This window comes from Hakea prostrata, chromosome 4 (assembly GCF_041222555.1).
Source record: "Hakea prostrata isolate BN-2017 chromosome 4, UWA_Hpros_2, whole genome shotgun sequence".
NCBI classification, from domain to species: Eukaryota; Viridiplantae; Streptophyta; class Magnoliopsida; order Proteales; family Proteaceae; genus Hakea; species Hakea prostrata.
Genome location: NC_142603.1, coordinates 11749152 through 11770528, shown reverse-complemented (window position 1 = coordinate 11770528; position 21377 = coordinate 11749152). Strand labels below are relative to the sequence as shown.

At 39.8% G+C, this 21377-nt stretch overlaps 1 protein-coding gene, 1 long non-coding RNA gene and 1 pseudogene across 2 annotated transcripts; 2 read left to right on the top strand and 1 right to left on the bottom strand.

Moving 5' to 3' along the window:
* The first annotated feature begins 296 nt into the window (after positions 1 to 296).
* On the top strand, positions 297 to 7618 carry LOC149017899 (Transmembrane amino acid transporter family protein). The gene is made up of 5 exons (XM_089152224.1): positions 297 to 1050; positions 3216 to 3349; positions 4478 to 4905; positions 5062 to 5193; positions 6889 to 7618. Exons 1-5 carry the CDS (start codon positions 686 to 688, stop codon positions 7372 to 7374), a joined length of 1545 nt encoding a protein of 514 aa, XP_089008350.1. The 5' UTR covers positions 297 to 685; the 3' UTR covers positions 7375 to 7618.
* Positions 7619 to 8876: 1258 nt separating this feature from the next.
* On the top strand, positions 8877 to 9692 carry LOC149017898 (uncharacterized). Its single transcript, XR_016172871.1, has 2 exons — positions 8877 to 9438; positions 9558 to 9692. It is a non-coding gene; the product is annotated as an uncharacterized LOC149017898 (long non-coding RNA).
* A 6672-nt stretch (positions 9693 to 16364) lies between these two features.
* LOC149017897 (dof zinc finger protein DOF3.4 pseudogene) lies at positions 16365 to 18400 on the bottom strand (annotated as a pseudogene).
* Positions 18401 to 21377: the final 2977 nt, after the last annotated feature.

Below are 21377 nucleotides of genomic sequence, written 5' to 3'. Positions count from 1 at the left end.
CATTGCCAAACGCGCTATGAGGCGCTCTATGTCCTATCAACTATCAATTTCAACTTTATACAGCGCGAATGGAAATGGTATTGATTTCATAACAATCCCAGTTCCCACACTTCATCATCACCATCCATAGGCGTGCAGCCGTGCACTGTCTCCTGTCTTTCTCTTCCTCTCTCCTCCCAGATTTATTTAAGTTTTACATTTAATTTTCCATTCTTAACAATATCTATTTTATTATGACAAATTTATCCCTTGGTCCCTCTCCCAATAAGCTCTTTTGGCCCTTACCTTACCAAAGTGCTCTTTGTCAATAAAGCAAGTTTGAAAATCTTGAACTCTGTAACTTTGGAATATTGAAATTCTCTACAGATCTCAAATCCATCATCATCTATGGCCTCCTCTACACAGGCAATGCATGAAACCTGGATCATCATCATCATTCATCTTTATTTTCTTTGAAATTTAATCAAAATTTATGTTGAACAAACCCAACATAGGAACAGTAGAATCTTCTCTGTAATTGTAAAATAAAGAGAAAACAGAGACCCCACTGTCAGTACAGCAGAGTCTCCCAGATATATCACCCCAAACAAGAGAAGAGGATCACAGAAACAGACAGAGTGTTTCTGCACTCTCTGACCGACCTGCAAGTGTGAGTTCGCACTAGTGAGCGAAGTAAGGAGGCGAAATGGACGAAAGACCAGAGACAGAGCTGGTATCAATACCGGCGACGCCTGATGCATTGACGCCGTCAGGGCAGAGGTCGCCGAGACCGGCGTCCAAGGAGGCGAAGTCATCTACATGGACGCCAACATCGTTGATATCACCAAGGTTTCTTAGCCCGATAGGAACACCGATGAAGCGAGTTCTGATCAACATGAAAGGGTATCTGGAGGAAGTGGGTCATCTCACCAAGCTCAATCCTCAGGACGCTTGGCTTCCAATCACTGAATCTCGCAATGGTAATGCCCATTATGCTGCTTTTCACAACCTCAACGCCGGAATCGGTTTCCAGGCCCTTGTATTGCCCGTTGCCTTCGCTTTCCTCGGCTGGTAATGTTTCCCACTTGCCATTTCTACTCATCTTTGTTACTTGTTATACTACTAGTACTGCTCTGTATATTTCATTACCTTTACAGTAATGGTGTCTTCAGTGTTTCAATCACAAATTAATGGGTGGGTAACTGGTGGGTTTTAAATTTTAATCAATCTGGGAAATCTCTGGAAATGGGTGATTGTGCCTTCTGCTAGGTTGCTTTAACTTTTAAAAGTTAGCTAGTCCTCTACCTTTAGACGAAACATAGCTAGGTGATAGACTCATAGGTCATAGAGAGGTTCACAGCATTAGAACAGAGCTATTTGTTTTCAGGCACAGTCATTTTATCAGTAACCTGATGTGCTTTACTTGAGTTACTAATCTTCACAGCATCAGAGCCAGAGACAGTCAAATTCATCTTGAGGGGGAGTGGGTCCTCTCTGGTTTCTCCTTCTTGATTTGCTCCCATTCTTTTACATTGTTGAGAATCCGGAGAACCTTTGCGATCCTTCTTGTCTACCCATTATTTGTAACGTCATGATGGAATGGCCCTACCTTCCTAGCCTGCTTGGGATTCACATCGAAAGGCGTTAATAGATGACCTATCAAAACGACGTCTTTTAGAAATTTTAATTTTGCTTTCGCTTTTTCTAAAGGTTAGGCTTTTTCTTTCCCATTTTCTCATGGGGTTATCCTCATGGGGGAAAGATCAGTGTTAGGTGCCGTACAGCAGTAGAGAGGCAATTAAAACAAATGCAGAAGGGAGGAAGTGACTTGTCGTTCAATCTTTTTGTTGATTGATTGATGATTGTTAAAAATCCTTGTTTTCCTTAGCCTGCTGTTCTTCATTCTCCATCTTTTTGCGTGCAAGGGAATAGGGATCCGAAGGATAGATTAAAACCACTCCAAAAAAAAAAAAAAAAATCAAATAAATGAGAATAAAAAAACAGAGAAAATTCAAATCTGAAGAAGATCAATGAAGTCGGAGAAAGACCCTGAAAACGACTTTCATCTGCTACAGAAGATGTATATAGTCTGCTGCTTCTCCACTTTCTTTTTCTGGAGTATTATGGGAAAAAACTCCAGTCTTTCTGTACGAGTTTGGTCTCTTCCTTGGACGAGATGAGCTTAGGACTAGTACTAATCAATAAAGATAATTTTCATTTTTCGTCCACCGGGAGAAAAAAACAGATGAAAAAAAAAAATCCTTCCTACTTTTGGTGTGTTTTCTTCGTCGGTAATGAAGTCCATTAAGGTAAAGGAGTTTCTGATCTTTGTGGCCCTTGTGGGTGGTCTGTATCGGCGAGAAAATTGAAAAATATTACCATGACTTTACTACTGACACCCACCCATTTCTGTTTATATATATTGCATGAACCTCGGTGTGAGCAAAAGGGGTTGAATACCATTAATAAGCTTGTGAGCTCTTTAATGAGCTTTAACCCCCCAACCCCCAAAAAAAAAAAAAAAAAAAAAGTGCAGGAGAGTAGATACCAATTAAGTGTCAAATTTGGTCTAAGCTTAAAACTTTTCAAAATACGCTCTATGATTAATAAGTCCCTCTCCCTTTTTATCCCAGTGGATCAGACAACACGCTACTTCTGAAATGATCTGTGGATTCAAAAACAATTCAGAGCAAATTATCAAAAAGAAGCTTTTCTTCTTGAAGAGAACAATTGCCAATTGCAGTTCAATACATCTGAGTTAAATTCAATAAAAGAAATTACATCTAAGTTAAGAAAACTAGAGGCTGGACTTTGGCTTAAAAGTAAGGTTACTCTATTCCCAGGTGGTGGTCGTGGGTTCAAGTCAGTATACAGCTTCAGTGAAGCAGGAGCAAGAATTCATATCTTTTGACCTACCCCAGACCCAACAGTGGTCACTCTCTCATACACTCCAATTTCTGCACTGCTAGGAAGAAGTTGGTCATACGTAAAGCTGAGAATAGGCAAATATCTTTTATTGCTTGAATCATAATTTATGTGCTAGAGAGATCCCATGAATTAGTTATTGAAGAAGGGAGGTTAAGTTGTTTATTAGAAAAAGAAACAAAACAGATAAGCACCAAGGGAATTATAAATAGGAAATAGGATGGAAATTCATTAAGATCCTCAATATAACTGCTTACACGAAGTTTGCAATTGAAAAAATTATAAATAATGTTGTTCTGGATTTCTTGCAGGAGTTGGGGAATAATCTCCCTAACCATAGCCTACTTTTGGCAACTTTACACGTTGTGGATTCTAGTCCAGCTGCATGAAGCAGTTCCAGGAAAGAGGTACAACAGATATGTGGAGCTTGCACAGGCAGCATTTGGTGAGAATATATTCTCTGGTTATTGAAAAGTCACTTAAATCTGTTCCTCCGAAGTCCTTTTTCAGTTCAATAAATTTTCAGATTCTAGAACTCTACTTTACATGCTAAAGCTAGGCAGATCCCCCAGATGAATAATCCATACGGTTTTCACTTAATTGGACCCTAGCTACCATTTTCTGATGGTAATTAACTTGCGAATCAACTATTCTGGGATGTCCTGGCATTTAAATAGAGTTCTAGTTTCCAGAGTGCCCTACCTGGGAAGGGCTTCCTGTGTTGCCCAGGTATCTACCATGTGGCAGCTCAGTTGGTGCCCGGAATTTTTGGATGGATAGACATACCAAGGGTCCTGCGACATATAAAAATGTTACTTCAGACAGAGATATCCTACTGATAGAATGGAGCTTTGGAAAATTTGGAACTGGGGGGAGACTGGAAGAGTGCACACAAGAGTGGTTGGGTATCAATTGGTGTGCATGGTCATTCATGGGGAGGGATTGGAAGGAGGGTACCTGATTGAATTAGACTTTGAAATTTCACACATGAATAATCCAAACTATGTCTCTCTGTCTAATGCTTGGACTGATCACATCACATATTCATGTGGCAGAATGACACTGGACAACCAAAGAACTCATTTCCAAAGTTCCTTTGTTCTGATAAACTATATTCTTTTTACTCATTTGAAATCTCTGAAATATTTTAATTTGGCAATGGATTCATATGTGCTAGGAAAAATCATGGCTTCCTTTGTAGTAATGCCTATGTATTCTTCCCTTAATAATTGTTGTGTGTGCTCCAGAGCCATTAGCAAAGAAACACAAAGGTTACTACACACAATTCACCATTATCATACCCGTCCCTCTCCCTTTTTTTCTAGTGTGCTACAGTTGATTGGTTTACCTGAAACAATTATGCATCATTTAACATTAGAATTTGACTAGGTTCCTAAACTGGAGGATCAAAACAAATATCAGCTAGGTAGTCAACAAATTTTCTTCTGTAATTATATGCTGTTACTTTCTTCTTAACTGGGAAGGGATAGTGTGAGCCAGAAGTAAACCATATGATATGGTGCCATTTTGTAACATCAGTAATGGTTGAGCCAATGTTTGCTTTCTTCTTCAGGTGAAAGGTTAGGTGTATGGCTTGCTCTCTTCCCGACGGTCTACCTTTCAGCAGGCACTGCAACAGCATTGATTCTCATTGGTGGGGAAACCATGAAGCTTTTCTTCCAGATAGTCTGTGGGCCTCTTTGTTCATCGAATCCTCTAACAACAGTGGAGTGGTATCTGGTCTTCACTTCTCTTTGCATCGTTCTATCTCAGCTTCCAAACCTCAACTCCATTGCAGGGCTGTCCCTCATAGGGGCAGTGACAGCCATCACTTATTCTACCATGGTGTGGGTCCTCTCAGTGAGTCAACCAAGGCCACCCACAATCTCATATCAACCCCTTTCATCCCCTGCCTCCTCTGCCTCAGCCTTTGCAGTCTTGAATGCATTAGGAATTATAGCATTTGCTTTCAGGGGTCACAATCTGGCAATGGAAATCCAGGTATGAGCCACATATCTCAAAATTATATTTTGATATTGTGATAATATTGTACTTTCTCCTAAGTAGTCAGGGGAAGTACCTGTGTACTGTGTTACTTAACTGCCCCTTCAAAATATCAAATTTTGATGCATTGAGAGTTTTGACTGGATTCTTTAGGCAACGATGCCATCAACCTTTAAGCACCCAGCTCATGTGCCTATGTGGAGAGGAGCCAAAGTTGCATATTTCTTCATTGCCATGTGCCTGTTCCCTATTGCAATAGGAGGCTTCTGGGCTTATGGGAATCTTGTAAGTGCTTTTGTTACAAACTTTATTCTCATATCAGGGATATTTGCATCTGACTGCACTGCTCCTGGCTATTCCATCCCAACTCTTGTTTCCTGTGGTTTTCGTTTACTTTGTAGTTAAGGATCATTCACAAGTCCTTCCATTTTTTATATGTATACATATACTATTCATTTACTTACAACTCACCAAGTTGCATACCAGCATGTTTTTGGAAGTGCACACTAGTGAGGGGTTTAATCATGCTATCAATCCCATAGATCCTTGACACCAAATAAGTTTGCCATATCCACCAAATGGCCCAAGGGAAGGATCTAGCCAAGCAATTAATCCAGCGATAAGGGTTGCAGTAAGTGTGTTCATGTGAGGCTCTTCTAGGACTAGTTGCTGGATTTATCACCAACTCTTCAATCTACTATGCATGCCAAAACTTATTCTTGATTTTTGTATGAAAAATTCTCAAAAGGAATGGGAGTGAATCAATTCCTTAGTCTTTACACTTCAAATTGCCTGAGTATAAAATTGTGGATACATTATCTATCTATATCTGTATGATAATTAAAAAAAAAAAAAAAAAAAAAGAAAAAAGAAAAAAAGAAAAGAAGAAGAGTAGTTAGTAGAGAAACTGGATTCTTCCATTTAAAGGATCTACTTTATGGAACAGATTCTTATGTCCTAGCAAACAATCAAACTTAAGTGAGTTACCATAACTGGTTGAATGAATTGATGTTTAACTAGACCTAGGAGCTTGAATTGATTAACAAAGCTACAAATTGCAAATTGTACATTTTAATTCATTAGACTGTGTCCCTGAGAATTTAATACCACTAAAAAATGTTTTTGAATCCCTATCAATATACCCTCTTATCCCGGGCTGCCTCACTCGCCACCATTGCTCTCGCTCGACCATATTCGGAAAAAGCTCCAACTCTGGAAAGGTAAGCTCCTCTCTTTTGCTAGTCAAGTGATGCTCATTCGCTTTGTTCTTCAATCCTCTTTTTTTACTGGTGTGGAATCTTCTCCATCCCTAAATCCACTATCCGGGCCATAGAATCCCTCTGTTGCGCTTTCCTTTGGAAAGGCTAGGAGTCCTCCCGTTTCCTCTATCCCATTAGCTGGTCCTTTGTTTGTCTTCCCAAATCTGAAGGAGGCTTAGGTATTTGCCTGCATTTTCGATATCAACCTAGCCTGCCTTCTGAAGCTCATTTGGAAGAGATTGGGCCTTGTGTTTGAGAGTCTTCTTGGGCTCCTCCATTTGTGACCAAGTTGACAAGCTAGTGTTTGGTGTGATTATTCACCACTTATGGTGGGAGCAAAATATTAGGCGGTGGTCCTCCAAATCTTGTTCCCTTGACATGATCTGGAAGACCATCTGTTTTGAGGTTTCATCTAGACTTCTCCATATTCCCCATCCCCCGGTGTCTGACTCCCCCAGGAATAGTCTAATTGTTAGTTCTTGGAGTCTCACCTCCTCCATTAGGCCTTCCTCTTGATAGGCTTGCCTTACCCCCCCCCCCCTCTTTCCCTTTGTATTTTTGGTGTTGTTGTATTTAATATATTTCTTTATTCATCCAAAAAAAAAAAAAAAAAAAGGAATATAAATATGAATAGTTGGACATTATACTAGTGCAAAATGTTTGTAATTTATCCATATGGGAAGTTGATTGGATCTCAATTTTCTGCTGCATTTCCTTGTAGATGCCTTCGGGAGGAATGCTGAATGCTTTGTATGGTTTCCACAGCCACGACATTTCACGAGGACTCCTTGCAACAACATTCCTCTTAGTCGTGTTCAATTGCCTAAGCAGCTTTCAGATATACTCAATGCCTGTATTTGACAGTTTTGAAGCAGGATACACCAGTCGTACAAATCGTCCTTGCTCAGTTTGGGTCAGATCTGGTTTTCGAGTTTTCTATGGGTTCGTATCCTTCTTCATTGGAGTAGCCCTCCCATTCCTCTCTAGCCTTGCTGGTCTCTTGGGAGGCCTTACTCTTCCTGTTACCTTTGCTTATCCTTGCTTCATGTGGGTCCTGATAAAGAAGCCTCAGAAGTTCAGTTTCAATTGGTATTTCAACTGGACTCTTGGATGGTTGGGGCTTGGTTTTAGTTTGGCTTTCTCCATTGGGGGTATCTGGAGTATGGTAAACAATGGACTGAAGCTTAAATTTTTTAAGCCCAGCTAAGGTTAGGAAAAGATATGGAAGGTCTTCTCATGTCCTACAAGATTTATTTGTGAAGATCACTTCCCCAGAGAACTACCAATTCAAACATAATTTTGTAAAATGTGGTACTTGTCTTATTGTCATTTTTTACTTCTAAAATTTGAGCCAGTCTCATGCTTCATGTGTGTAATACGAGGTTCTTATATAAGTTTAATGAATGTGATTCAAGCCTATTCAGCTTTCAGACTTATCAATGCCAGTCCTCCATTCCCTTCCCCCACCCTTTTTGTTAAGAAAAAAAAAAAAAAAAGTAAACGAAACCCTAGCCCTAGCCCCAACCCCAGCCAGGGACAAGATCAAACCATCTTTGGCCCTTTTCTCTACAGCACCAGATCCCCTATGATGTGTTCTTAGTGCCCCAAGTGGAAAGTGTCTTTTGATATCAATTTCCACTCCTGAATTCCTGATGCATTGATAAGTCAGTAGTGACAACAGGATAGTTTATGTCAGATTGTGAAGTGGCTATGGATCATTAACCAGAAGTCAAATAGCAATAGTTCTTTCTATTGGATGATAAAAGTTGGAGATGGGATAATGCAAATATAAAAGGACTAATTCAAGTAAGGGTTTTCTTTTTTGGGGGTAAACAATTCAAGTAAGGATTCCACCCACTATAAAAGTTTCTATAGCTAGATTGCTCTTTGGACTCTATACCCTATGCCTCTGTAGGCTTATAAAGTCCCTTTCCTCTCTCATTTTCCATAAAAATTTGCAGAATGTGTTCTGTTTCTCAAAAGATTTCTTTCTAGAGCTTAAAGAAATAGTGCAAGCAGAGAGAAAACAACATCATCACCACTTTCCTTGCTTCACCACCTCTGTTAAAAGTATGATCAACATCATTGCTTTCCTCTTCACCATCTGTGTTTAAAGTATAATTTTGGCCCACTGCCCACGTATTGCAAGATTCCCTTACAACCAAAAACAAAAGAGAACAATGTCATCTAGCGATATTGCGAACTGACGCTCATCTGTCTCTGTGTGTTCCCCAGGAAGGAAGAAGGGGGGCAGGCAAGAGAGGAAATAATGGGTGGACACAGGGGCTGCCAGCAGAGACCATTCAAGCTTTTTCCCTTTCTCTCTCTCTCATGGAATGAGTGTTTAAAGTTGAGAAACCTTATGGACGGAAAAGTTCAACTTTTCATCACCCACACACGCATACTCTGCAAAAAAAGATTCTGCTGTGAAAAATAAACCATCTTCTCTCCTGAAGGAATGTTTGTTGGGTTTGGTCTGTGACTCTTTGATAAGCCCAAAGCATAACATCTCTTACGTTTTTCTGATCAAAAATAAAAGAAGCACAGGTGGGTAGGGAAGCTGGAGAGAGACTCCAGTTACCAGCTTTCAGCAATCAGCACCACCTCCATGGCTGTCGGGTGGCAGTCTTGGTGATCTCCACGTCATTGAGCATTTTCACTTTATAGTTTATAGTAATCCACTTCCCAGCTCTGGCCGGTTCCTCCTAATTTCTCAATCAGAAGAAACAGAGAACAAAATCAGGTAATCAAAGCCTATTAGCCTATCATGCAATATTCTAATCTCAATCTTATAATATTAGCAATCATCTCTAATTAAAAAACCATAAGTCACTATCCAGATTGAGCATCAGTTCCTGCCTTGGGACTTAGGAGAGGCATTTGTCTATAAATTCACATCTTGAAGCAGTTCCAAAATGCAAACCCAGAGAAGCTAGAAACATTGTTGGAGGTGCTAATGGTTGGGATTGGGGACTGAACATGATCTCCTATTACACTCTTCTTGTCATGGCTACCTCTGTCAACATGGGTGGGATTGGGGAGTGAGCATGATCTCCTGTTACTCTCTTCTTGTCATGGCTAGCTCTATCAACATGGGTTTGTGTTGTATTCCATCTCTTGCACACTGGACGAGGGCATCACTAGGCCTTCAAGCTTTAGGTTGGTGTGCAACGGATGGAATACATCATCTATTCATGCATCACTGGGAGGGAAAAGGAATAGTTCTTTACCGTGGTTTCAGCTGAGCATGTTTTCTCATGTCTCCCAACAGGTAGGTAGCTTGATTACAGATTCTTGTCGTTTCAGATGAAATGGATGAAATGATCATCATTTTTGTGAACAGTAACAAAAAAAAAGGACTTTTTTCTTCTCACCTGTCTATTGAAACAGCTGGATTGCGACTGAGACGACTCAAGGAGAAAATAATGGGAGTCCAGGATTGTTGCATTACCTTAACCAAGTCCTTTTTAGCCTGAGCTACAACCGTTTTGGCTCCATTAAACATATACAGTAGAGGAAAATAAATTTCCATTTTCTTTATGTGATGAAACTGTAAGTTCAAATTCTAATGATTTGTGATGAACCAAATTACCTGCAATAAACTTGGAACTTTCTCAACAATAGCCAACTCTGCAACCAAAAATACCCAATTCAGATTTCCTGTCATTAGAAAAGTTACGACTACAAAGTAGATAATCAAATTAAGCCCATCTACTGTATGACTGGCTCCATTCCGTCATCCCAGAATCCTCTGTAGCGGCTAATTCCCATCAACCACAAGAAATCGAATTTTTATCCAGACCAAACCCTAATTTTTTCTTTTTCTTTAATCGGTCGTCTTGTTAAATTATCGGATCTTCAGTTCAATCTCTATCGACTCGAGCTCCGGCAGAACCCTAGATTTTGTCTTGAATTCTTGTGGCAGGTGCAGGGGAAAGAATTAAGAAGAGGACATTCATCACACTCTAAGGTAACCGAGTTTAAGGGCCTATTTGATTACATGAATCTAATGGATTCATGTTTTAAAAATTAACTATTTGGTAAGCCTTAAATCTATCAAAGTTCATACAGATACATACCGCGTGATTCCCTAAATTTCATTAATTTTATACTTATATAGAATTCATGGATTTCACTCAATACACAAGAATGACTTAGGGTCAGTTTGATTACATGAATCCAGAGATTTGATGAATGTGCAATTTATGCTTGTTTGATTGTGAAAATTCCTGGATTTAGGGCCTATTTGGTAACATGAATTCTGAAATTTCTGGATTCATGAATGTGAAATTTATATCCGTTTGGTTGTGAAAATCTCAAGATTCACGAAATCTAGAGATTCATCTTCTTACACTAAACAAATGAATATGTAGATTTATGGGTATGGGGTGAAATCTAGAGACTTCATCTTTACTATAAAAAAACTAAACGTTTGCACATTCACAAAATTCATAGATAAATCCATAGATTTTATTCCACATATTTGGTTAATCAAACAATTAATTTCATAAATTATGAGTTCATAGATTTGAAATCTTTAGATTTGAAATCTCCAAACTCATATAACCAAACATGCCCTTTAAGACACCAGAAGGTATGGACAGGGAACCCAGCCGGGCCAACAATTGGTTAGCTCTGTTCTATACCCCCTTAATCACCTTTTAGGTAAAAGTAAAATCCCTGAATTTCATGAATCCATGAATGTTTTAGCTAAACAAGTATAAATCTCCGATTTTATGAATCCAGGGATTTGAAATCTCTGGATTCAGATAACCAAACAAGCTCTAAAGGCATAAGCTTTCCTATGCCGCAAACTTAGGTGCTGCAGATGAAAATTTCCTAAATTGTAAGATTGGGCTCAAACGGGCTTTTAAATGCAAGCCCAGTCCAAGTCCAACAAGCCCATTTTACTTATGGAGATTAGCCCATCCACTGTCAGATGATGAAATTGCACTTCTGATTTTCTTAGAAGCAAGTTTGATTAGTGGATGAATATAAAATATCTAGATTGATCATTCAAAAAGAGGAAACACAGAACTGGAAAGGAGGCTTAGGTAAGGAGTAAGGGTGTCAATTTAGTACAGAATCAATATTTGGTACAATAACGATGTTGTACCAAATAAATCAATATTTCACATCATTATCATATCAAATACCAAGCAGTGGAAATATATTGTACCATATTTATTTAGTACAAAAATAATGCTGATATTTAATACAGTATCAGTGCAATGTGGTTCATTTTTATCATTTAGCTTTGTCATTTATTGAACAATATAACTATGTCGTATCAATAATGTACCATATTTATTAGGTAGGGTATGATATGGTATCTGTGGCACGATTTTGGTTTCAATAAATAGCACATGATATGAATTAACACCCACAAGTGATAGATAGCATTAGGGTTATGGTTAGATTAGGGTACTTTGAAAGCCTGGGCCAACCTGACCTTGTTGTAGCTTTTAACGTAGAGCAAAATCTATGCTAAAACTCTCATAAAAACTTAATCTCTCCAAGATTCCAAGTAGATCAGTTTCTGTGATTGTGATCAAGGATCAAAAGACACATAGTTAAATTTTTCTTAGCTTTTGATGTGTGAGTTCTGTTAGTGCAATATAAACTAATGTTAGGTTCTCTTATTGCAATAAATTACGTTAAGATCTTAAAGCAATTGACAATGTTTAAAGGGTGTTAAATTTGTTTGTAAAATGACTAAAATATGCCTTTCACCCACACTCAACCCTCCACACACCCCACACCCCCACACCCTCTCCTCCATTTTCCTCCCCACCTTCAACCTCAACCTCTCTTGGCTTCACCTACAAATTGGGGCATATTAGTTGTAAAAATCATACCATTGCAGGGTTGGTTGGTGAGACCAACACCTCTTAGTGAATAAGTAGTGGGTTCGATCTTGCCCGATGGTATATTATCTAATACTCCCATCCCTAATATATAAAAAATGGCCTCCCCCCCCCCCCCCACAAAAAAAAAAAAAAAAAAAAAAAAGAAGGGGAATCTTGAATTTTTATCATACTAGACGGTGTGGGTGAAGGGGTATTGTAGTCATTTCACAAACCAATACCAGCTCTTCCTGAAGATTTGCTGAAGGCTGCATCTATGTTTATTTTAGAAAAGCCAAGTGGTGGTAGAGAGGGGGGGGGTCCATTGGGTTAGTGCTACCCCGTGCCGTCCCCTACTTGTTACAACTTCCACCCTCTTACTATTCTCCATAAATTCATCCGCCATTCGAGTTGCTTTGGCAATAACCTCCTTAGGCAGTAGGCTAGCACCATTGAAAACTTTTTCATTGCGTGTCAACCACAAGTGCCATAGGATAAAGGTGGCTAAACACTCTAGTCTCTTTTCTTCCTCTCCTTTTCCCTTTAGCTGAGAAGCCCTTCCATTACAAAATCCATTCAACAAGTGTAATATTTGAGTTATTACCAAAGTTAACTGACAATGGGCTACCGAACCATGTGGCTTGAGCAAAAGGTGAATGAAGCAAGATATGATCCACATTCTCAATTGTTTCTCCACAGAGCGGGCTGCAAATTAAATCTATATTTATCTCTCTTTAAGAATTATTCACCACAAGCAATGCAATTAGCAACCGCCCTCCATAGAAAGGATCTAATTTTTGGCAAAGTGTGGCAATGCCATACCTTCTTTCAAACCTCTGAAGGAACCTCAGCTCAGGCGTCCCTTGTAGAAGACGATGATTGTTGCCATTGTATCTCATTCTTCTCATTCATGAAACTGAAAATAATCATATCTTATTTGCTCCCCAAACCATTTTATCATCCATGGGGAAGAGAGGTAAGTGGATTTTCAAGATTGCAACAGCTACTTGAGGTTCAAAAATGTGTTCAATCAGCTCCCTTCTCCATTTTCTCTATGTGAGGTGAATTAGTTGCTCCACCTTTTGAATGAGTAATCCCTCAGGGTTACTAGGTGTGATTACCTTTTTTCTATCAATTCCATGTATCCATCTTAATCCCCAAACATTGATTTGGTCCCCTCTTCCTATTCTCCATTGTAGACATTTTATGAGAACCTTTCTTCCTTCAAGTATGCTTCACCAGCCCCACGATAGATTGCTGCCTAACTGGGCTTCTAAAAAGGATGTGTGCCGGTAGTAGAAGAGGGAATGTGGATTTTGTAAGAGTCTCCATGCTGCCTTCGAGAGGAGTGCCTTGTCATGAAGAGAGGGGTCCCTTAATCCAACTCCACCTTTCTCCTTCGAATGAGTTAATTTTTCCCACGAAATCCAGTGAATAGTTCTCTTATCTTCCTTGTCTCCCCAGAAGAATGCACTTACCAGCTGCTTAGTTTTTTTGTGGTACGCTTGAGGTAACTTAAAATGTTGAGCAACATCGTTAGATGAATAAAGGGTTGAAGACTTCAATAGTATTTCCTTCTTTGCGTGAGATGGTAGTTTCTTTGCCCACCCTTTAATTTAGTTGCTCTTCGATCATTTAAATTATGAAAGATATCCACCTTCTTTCCTTCTAAAAGAGCAGGAAGGCCAAGGTACTTTGATGGGACATCACCATAGGGGAGTTTAAGTATTCGTAAGAACCACCGCTTCATTTTTGTAAGGGTAATTAGATTGAAACAAATCGAGGATTTCTTGGAATTTACGTCCTATTCCGAAGCCTTGCAATATCTGTCGAGAAGCATCTTGACATTATGTACTTCTTGCAATTTCACCTCTAAAAAAATTAAATAATCATCTGCATATAAGAGGTGTGAGAGAGATTCAATTATACTTCTTAACTTGATACCCTTTATCTGCCCCTCGCTTTCTCCTCTTTTTAGTAGGGCACTTAAAGCTTGAGCACAAATCATAATCAAGGCTGGTGACAGAGGATCCCCCTATCGAATACCTCTAGACGACTAAATTGAACATCATATAGAACCATTAACTAGGCAAGAGTAGTGAACATAAGTCACATATGCCATGATAATTTGAACCAATTTACTATCAAAACCAAGTCTCATTAGTAAGTTCTCTAGGAACTTCCACTCAATCCGTTCATAAGCCCTCTTCAAGTCCCTTTCAAAGCCATTGACTTCCTTTTGCTTTTTCCCCTTTTTTTTTGATATAATGGAAGGCCTCATGCGCTAGAAAAACATTATCAGAGATCAATACCTCTTTCCGGTACAAAGGCATATTGCTCTTCTTTATTGTAGGGAGGAGTTTCTTCATTCTTCTTGCCACTACTATAGATAAAATTTTGCTCACCATGCCACACACACCTATTGGTAGGAAATGATCCACCTCCTCTGTGTTCAGCTGTTTTGGAATAAGGCAACCAAGTTGTTGTTGATGTCAGGGGATATCGTACCTGTCAAAAAAACATTAGTCACAAAATCGCAAATATCATCTTTGGTTAGTTCCCAGAACCTCTGAAAAAACAAAGGGGAAAAACTATCCTTTCCAAGGCCTTCAATGGAGCCATTGCAAAAAGTGCTGATTTAATTTCCCCTTGACTGGGACAAGAAATTAGTTCAGCATTATTCCCATTAGAGATCAGAGGAGCGATAGTATTTCGAGTTTGAATAAGGGCCTCATCATTAACTCCTGTTGATGAGAAAATTTCCTATTTGCAAATCTATGATAAACCAAACCCTCATCCTACCACCATTCACTATTTTTATCTCTGATTTTTAAAATTCTATTGTAAAACCGCTTTATAGAATAAAAAAACAGTATTTTGATAACATTCTTGAAGCCATTTAACTCTGAATTTCTATTTCCAAAATTCCTCCTCACATAACAGTATTCCTCCAATTTCTTGATATGGTATCCTCGCCTTGAGGTTGGTGGCGTTGTATGACCCAAGCAGAGTGGAAAATTTATATGCTCTTGACCTCGGTTGGATTTTCTCTAGCGGCTTATTGAATCGTTTCCGTTGGCTTTTGTAAATTTCCTTTTCCAGTGTTCGCTTTTGTAAATTTCCTTTCGAATTCCTGGAAACAAATAAGGGTGGGGCATGGAGGAGGTGCCTAACTTGCCGTGCCAACAAAGATCTTTGTTTGATCTCTGTTGACTATAGGGAGTAGAGGCATTAGGGAAACATTCATTTTCCTCATATTTGTCCGCTTTGAACACTCTATTTTAATGTTTAATTCGGTGATCAGTGCAAAAAAGTTAGCTTATCAGATGACACTTGTGCAGAAGAAGAATTATTTCTTCTTGGCTTACTTCCAGATTCCCTCCTCGGGATGTTCATGGCCGTATTTATAATAATATATAAACACAACCCCCCTTGGTTTCTGTGCTTCTTGATAAGGATTTCTAATTAGTTAGTATCTTTAGTTTACCTTCCTTTCTCTCTCAGATTCCCACTCTGCTCACTCTGATCTTTATCCTACTATTTTATTCACTACATTCTTCATTCATGCTTTCCACAGGTCACAGGTGCAATTTTTTTAGATTTTCAATTTTGTCTTCCATAGCTGTAGCTAAAGACAAAGAATTCTGGAACGAGCTTCAGTTCTGAGCAATTAACGTGTATAACATGTTTTATCCAATTTATGATTGAGATATAAGATTTCAGTAAACAGTCCTAAGCATTCATTGCAGAAGATTCAAACTAAATCCAAGAATTCTAGATACTGGAGAGTGCACGAAGCTGGAATCCATATTCATCAGCTGAAACTTTCGCAAATCGCAACTGGGTTACAGAATCAGAGGAAGATGGGAGTTTAAAAAACTTGGATTTTGATCAGTTTGGAGAGGAAACAATGGAAAAGGGGTCAAGTCGGCCAAGTGGATAGATGTTATCTGATTCTTTGCTTCCTTATTGTGTTCTCGCATCACAAGGGGAAATTGGTGGAGAAATCAAGATTTGTTGTGTTTGACCCATATGTCCCATCCACCACCGACTCTTGTCTGATTCAGAATTCCATCAATAAAACCTTCTGGGTCACACCAGACATTAAACATAACAAGTCCTTACAAAGCTAATTGGCCCCCCAAAGTTGCAGTAGCCCCCACCTCTTCTCATTTTAAAGCTCAGGACTTGCAGACCAAACATGGAAGCCTGACTTAAAAGAAGCTACAAGATGATTCTCTTGCTTCTTTACACTCCCTCTATGGTGGGTTCTATCATTATTGCCATCATTCATTATCAATTTAAAATTCACCCTCTTGTACATAACCCAGCAGTCACCACTCACCACTCACCACTACCCAAGAGTCAAAACTCAAAAAGAGTTCCAACTACTGAGCTGGAAAGATCATGGGAACTACAAATTACAGCTCCGGCAGTGGCGGTGGTGATGCCGGAGTTGATGGCCTAGAAGATGGCCTACAACAGGTGTTTGCTAAAATGTCAGTCATTGTATACCCCATTTCAGTTCCCTTCTTGAGGCACTACTGATAAGACTCCTTGAGTTGTCAGTTCATGTCACCTACATTACTATTCAGCAACAAACAAACAGGAGTCATTCACTCCACCGCCCCATCTCCTTTTCCATATTTACATGTAGGAGAAACATCGCTTCAATCACACCAGAATCGATCAGAAAATCATTATTGTCTAGTTTAGGAAACTCTCTCCTGCTGCCTTCCCCAGTAGGCTAAAACCCATAGTCCCATACCCTACTCTTTGTCCTTCATTGGACTCTGAGCTTTGCAACACATAAGGTATCTGAATAGGAATACGAGTCAGTCATGCTCAAGTCCCACAATCACACATCCAACCCCACCCACCCACTTAAAGATGTCCGTAACTTCAGCTTCAGCAAATGTGATCACAGAAGCCAAAGCAACCCAAAAGCATAAACCCACCACACAAATTACCTCATGACACTAAAAGATGCTTGTGAGGTTAATCGTGCATTTCTTTTGAATTTGATTAACGGATGATGGGTGAGGCTGCTTCATTGTCATTTCAGAGATCATAAGAACAGGAAGAAGAAGTGGGTTTTTGCTCTTGTATCAATTAAAACCCAAACATTTACAGAATCCCCAGAAAATGACTAGAAACCATTAAACTTGATGATATAATTTTCGGTAAACCTACAATCCTAAGAACAAAAAGGGTCCAAAAACACAAGAGTAAAGAAATTCTAATACGTACACTCATATTCTTGATTTCCAACTTCTGACAACAAACCATGGAGACCTAAAGTAAAGGAAAAAGCTTTCACCTGAGACATTCACCGAACACTATTATTGCCGCTTGAAATTGGAATACCCCTAGCTACTCTATCCAACAACAGATATAGGGAAAAGCGAGATTATTTCAAACCGTGTCCAGGAGTGGAAATGGCAAGTTCTGGCCAAGAAAAGCAATCCCCATCAGCGAAGACTGGTTCTGGGTTTCCGAGCTGCCATGTACTTCCAACTTCTCCGATATCAGTGAAGGGCCAACCACCTCGGCCGCCATAACCAAGGTCATCAAACCCGGAAGCGAGGCCAAGGCCGAAGCCGCCCAGAGCCAGAAAGCCTGAGTTCTGAGTGTTGAGCAAGGAAGTGAAAGTTCCAGTTCCAGTTCCAGTTCCGGTGCCAGACCCAGAAATGTTTGCTGGTTCAAGATTGAGGTCACCACATACAGGGAAAGACATGTCGGGTTGATCAGCTAAGACAGAAACGGGAGTTGCAGAGTTGCGGTCTTGAGATGCAGAAGAAGAAGAAGTAGAGGAGGAAGACGACGAAGCGGAAGAAGTGCGAGAGCGCTTGGGGTTCTTGCGGGTACCACCACCGACAGGGATATTGCGGAGAGTGCCGCCCTGAGTCCAGTAACGGCGGCAGGCCTTGCAGAAGTGACGAGGCTGAGAGAGGTTGTAGTTGTTGTAGTAGCAGAACTTGGTGTTGGTAGAATCACAACGTGGGCAGTGGAGGTTTTCATGATCTGGTGGAGGTGGTGCTCCAATGGATTTCGCCACTCCTCGTTCGCTGCTCTCTGATGGCATGTTTTTCCTCTTCCTTCGATTCCTTCCAACTAGCAACCACTCTCCTTTCTTCTGAGTTCAAGGAAGATATAGGTGTAAAGGAAAGAGGTAGAGAGGGTTATGGTTTGTAAGCAACGAAGGGTTTATATGGAGAGAGAGTGAGAGAGAGAGAAGGAAAGAGAATCGTGTGATCAAATGGGAAGTGAGAAGTGAGAAGTGAGAAGGGAGAAGTGAGGAGTGGACGAAAATGACAACCCACTTTGACGGGTCTATCAGAGCTCTGAGCCCAAGCAAGACTCTAAAACTGAAGTACGAAGAAAGCTAAACAGCTACATAGCTATTATAGCCGTAGATTTTGCGCGTGGGAAATCCGCTTCAGCTCAACATTTGATGGTGCGCCACCAAGAGTCTCAATAATTCTCTTACTTCTCTTAAATTTCTCTTTTTGGTTTGCCAACCCCAGTTTATAAGTCTAGTGGTTCAAATCGCGTTGAACACTTGGCTGTGGTGGGTGAATCTCCCAGCAGAAATTTTTTGTATCCACAAAGATTAAAACCAGAACCTTGTTTAAGCGAATCAAGCTGCTTACCACTTGGACCAACCCCCGCTAGTTCTCTCAAATTTCTCTATTAATATTACTCAAATTTCTCTATTAATATTACTTTGAATTATTTTTTAATTAGATATATTTTTCAAAATTATAATTAAAGATTTAATTTTAAATTAATGTTTTATTTTTTCAGTGATTTATTTGACATACAAGTGCACTGGAATATACAACACATAGATGTACTTTTATAGTGTTTATAGTGATCGAGTCCAGATCTTTTATCTCTTAAGCAGAAATCTATCATTTCTTTACATCTCTTCACCATATATTAACTAAAGTCCTATTTCTACTCATTTTTATCAATACTCATACGTAGATTGCGCTACTAATGTATAGAGTCAAGTACTTTTAAGAAAAGCATCATCCGTTGTATAGTGCCATGGCAGAGCTACCTTGGAGCCACAATATATAACCCCCCCTAAAAAAAAAAAAATTGTCTAAAAACTTTTGCTTCATTTTACCCCTCTTATTTAAAATCTTTTTTTCTTTCTAAAATAATCGTCTTGAATCTCTTTTTATATGTGTGAAATATTAGTAATTGTTCTTTTGCTCCTCTACTTGAGAAAATTATTTTAACGATAAAAACAAGAGCAAATTGTACTGACATATCAAAATAGAGATCTTAAAAGCACTGACACTCAGCTTTATGTTTAAAAAGCATAGAAACCTCAAAATTAGATTTTTCATTGGATATATTTGTTTAATTTGTCACTTAAAACTTTTTTAACACGATTTATTATAGAAATATTTTTAAAAAATAGAGCAAATTGCATAGGCACCCCAAAATGGAGGCTTTAAAGCATTGACACCCCACATTTTGTTTAAAAAACACAGACACCCAATTCATTAAACATGGTAGTCCTTTCTGTTATTGAAACCATTAGTCCACTGTTTATTTTATTAAAATTCCAAAAATGCCCTTACCGCGAAAGAAAAATGGACCAAATTTAGCCCCCTCACCAACCGCGGGCCCTACCACCGATCGGCGGACCCCCCGGCGGACCTCCGCCTTCCGGCGTGGTAACTCGGAAATGTCCGGCGGTGGATCAGCCCAAGGTGAGTTTGCGCCAGATCAGTGTGGATTCAAAGAGAGAAAACAGCAAAGAGGAGAAGAAACCGGCGCCGAAAACGGGGACGGACCGGGGCAAAGTTGCCCCTTAGGGCAAAGTTCAATCTGGCGGCCCACCGAGTTTCAAACGGCGGCTCATGGAGTTTCGGATCCGGCGTGTACCCTCCGCCCTCGACGGTAACCCCGACGTGTGGTGTGTGTTTAAATATCCCGAACATTAGCACGGCGTGTTGAATTGGGCATGAAGGCCGAACCACCGACACCTCAACTCACCACGACACCAACCCGCGTGCCTCACCGTAAAAGTGCGCTCAAATACTTATGGATCAAACCACTACAGCTTTCTCAAGAAAAGAAGAAACCCGAAACGCCCCCAACCGAACATCATTCGGCAAAACATCAAACATGCTATGAATAACAGCAAGGGTCCGATCCTCTTGGCGAAAGCGAGAAAAGAAGTGCAGACGAGTGGAACCAAGCAGCTCAAAGGCGCGGATACGAAAACAAGCATTGCATGTTAAGCAACACAAGATAGCCATGAGATGGATCTCTAAGAGCTTCATTGAAGCTCTCTCAGATGGAATGTGCGTGGAAGTGGAGAACCGCCGAATCGCATTGAGGAAATCAACGCAGAGGAAAAACTAAGAACAAAGTAAAGCGAGAACAGAGAAACACCAGAGGGGGGAGTGAAGCTGGAGAAGGGCAAGAAAAGACTCAAAGAAGAGACTTTACAAGCTTACAGTGAAAATGGGAGGAATGAGTGGTTGTGGAAGCACAAAACTACTAAAAGAGAAAGGACATGAGAGAACCGTGAACTCTCCAAACCCGAGACAATAATGGTGTGGTGGCGCATGCGTGCGAGCCGGAGCTGAAGGTGGAGAGGTGAACCCGCAGAGTCGAGTGAGGAGAGAGAATAAATTTGGTCCATTTTCTTTTTCAGTTTTTGGTAAGGGCATTTTTAAAATTTAAGAAAAATAAACAATAGACTAATGGTTTCAATAACAGAATGGACTACCATGTTTAATGAATTGGGTGTATGTGTTTTTTAAACAAAAAGTGGGGTGTCAATGCTTTAAAGCCTCCATTTGAAGGTGTTAAGGTGCATATAAATTTCATGAAAACATTGGATATAACTGGAAGGTGTTAATGCAATTTACTCTAAAAACAATGAATAAAAAAAATTACTTGATATGAAAAATTATATTTAATATATTTTTATAAATATTAATTGCAAAAAATGGTAATGATTATTGAAAACCACTACACTCCGGATGTTAAATCTGGCACCGCCCTGGTCAGCTTGATTTGAAGTAGCCGAGTTAAAGCCAGCAGCTCAAGTTACATGGGTGATGGGTCCATGGCTAACCGTCAAAGTTCCTACTCGGCTACTCCCTAGTCCAAAGGTTGTTGGCCACTGGGACCAGGTGGTCAAGTGGGGTTTTTGTTTTTCACAGAGAGAGAGAGAGAGAAAGAAAGAAAGAAAGAAAGAGTGTAGCTACAGTAGAAGAGGAGAGGAAGAGATGAAGAGAAGGAGAGAGAGAGGAGAGAGGGGACATCATGATGAAGTGTCGGGCAGCGTGGGGAGAAATAATTGGGTGTGGACAACCGCATCAGATTCCCC

Coding starts and splice junctions, on each gene's coding strand:
- LOC149017899 (XM_089152224.1), top strand. CDS start 686: ATGGACGAAAGACCAGAGACAGAGCTGGTATCAATACCGGCGACGCCT. Junction 3,350..4,477: donor GCTTGCACAGGCAGCATTTG/GTGAGAATATAT, acceptor TTTCTTCTTCAG/GTGAAAGGTTAGGTGTATGG. Junction 5,194..6,888: donor TCTGGGCTTATGGGAATCTT/GTAAGTGCTTTT, acceptor ATTTCCTTGTAG/ATGCCTTCGGGAGGAATGCT.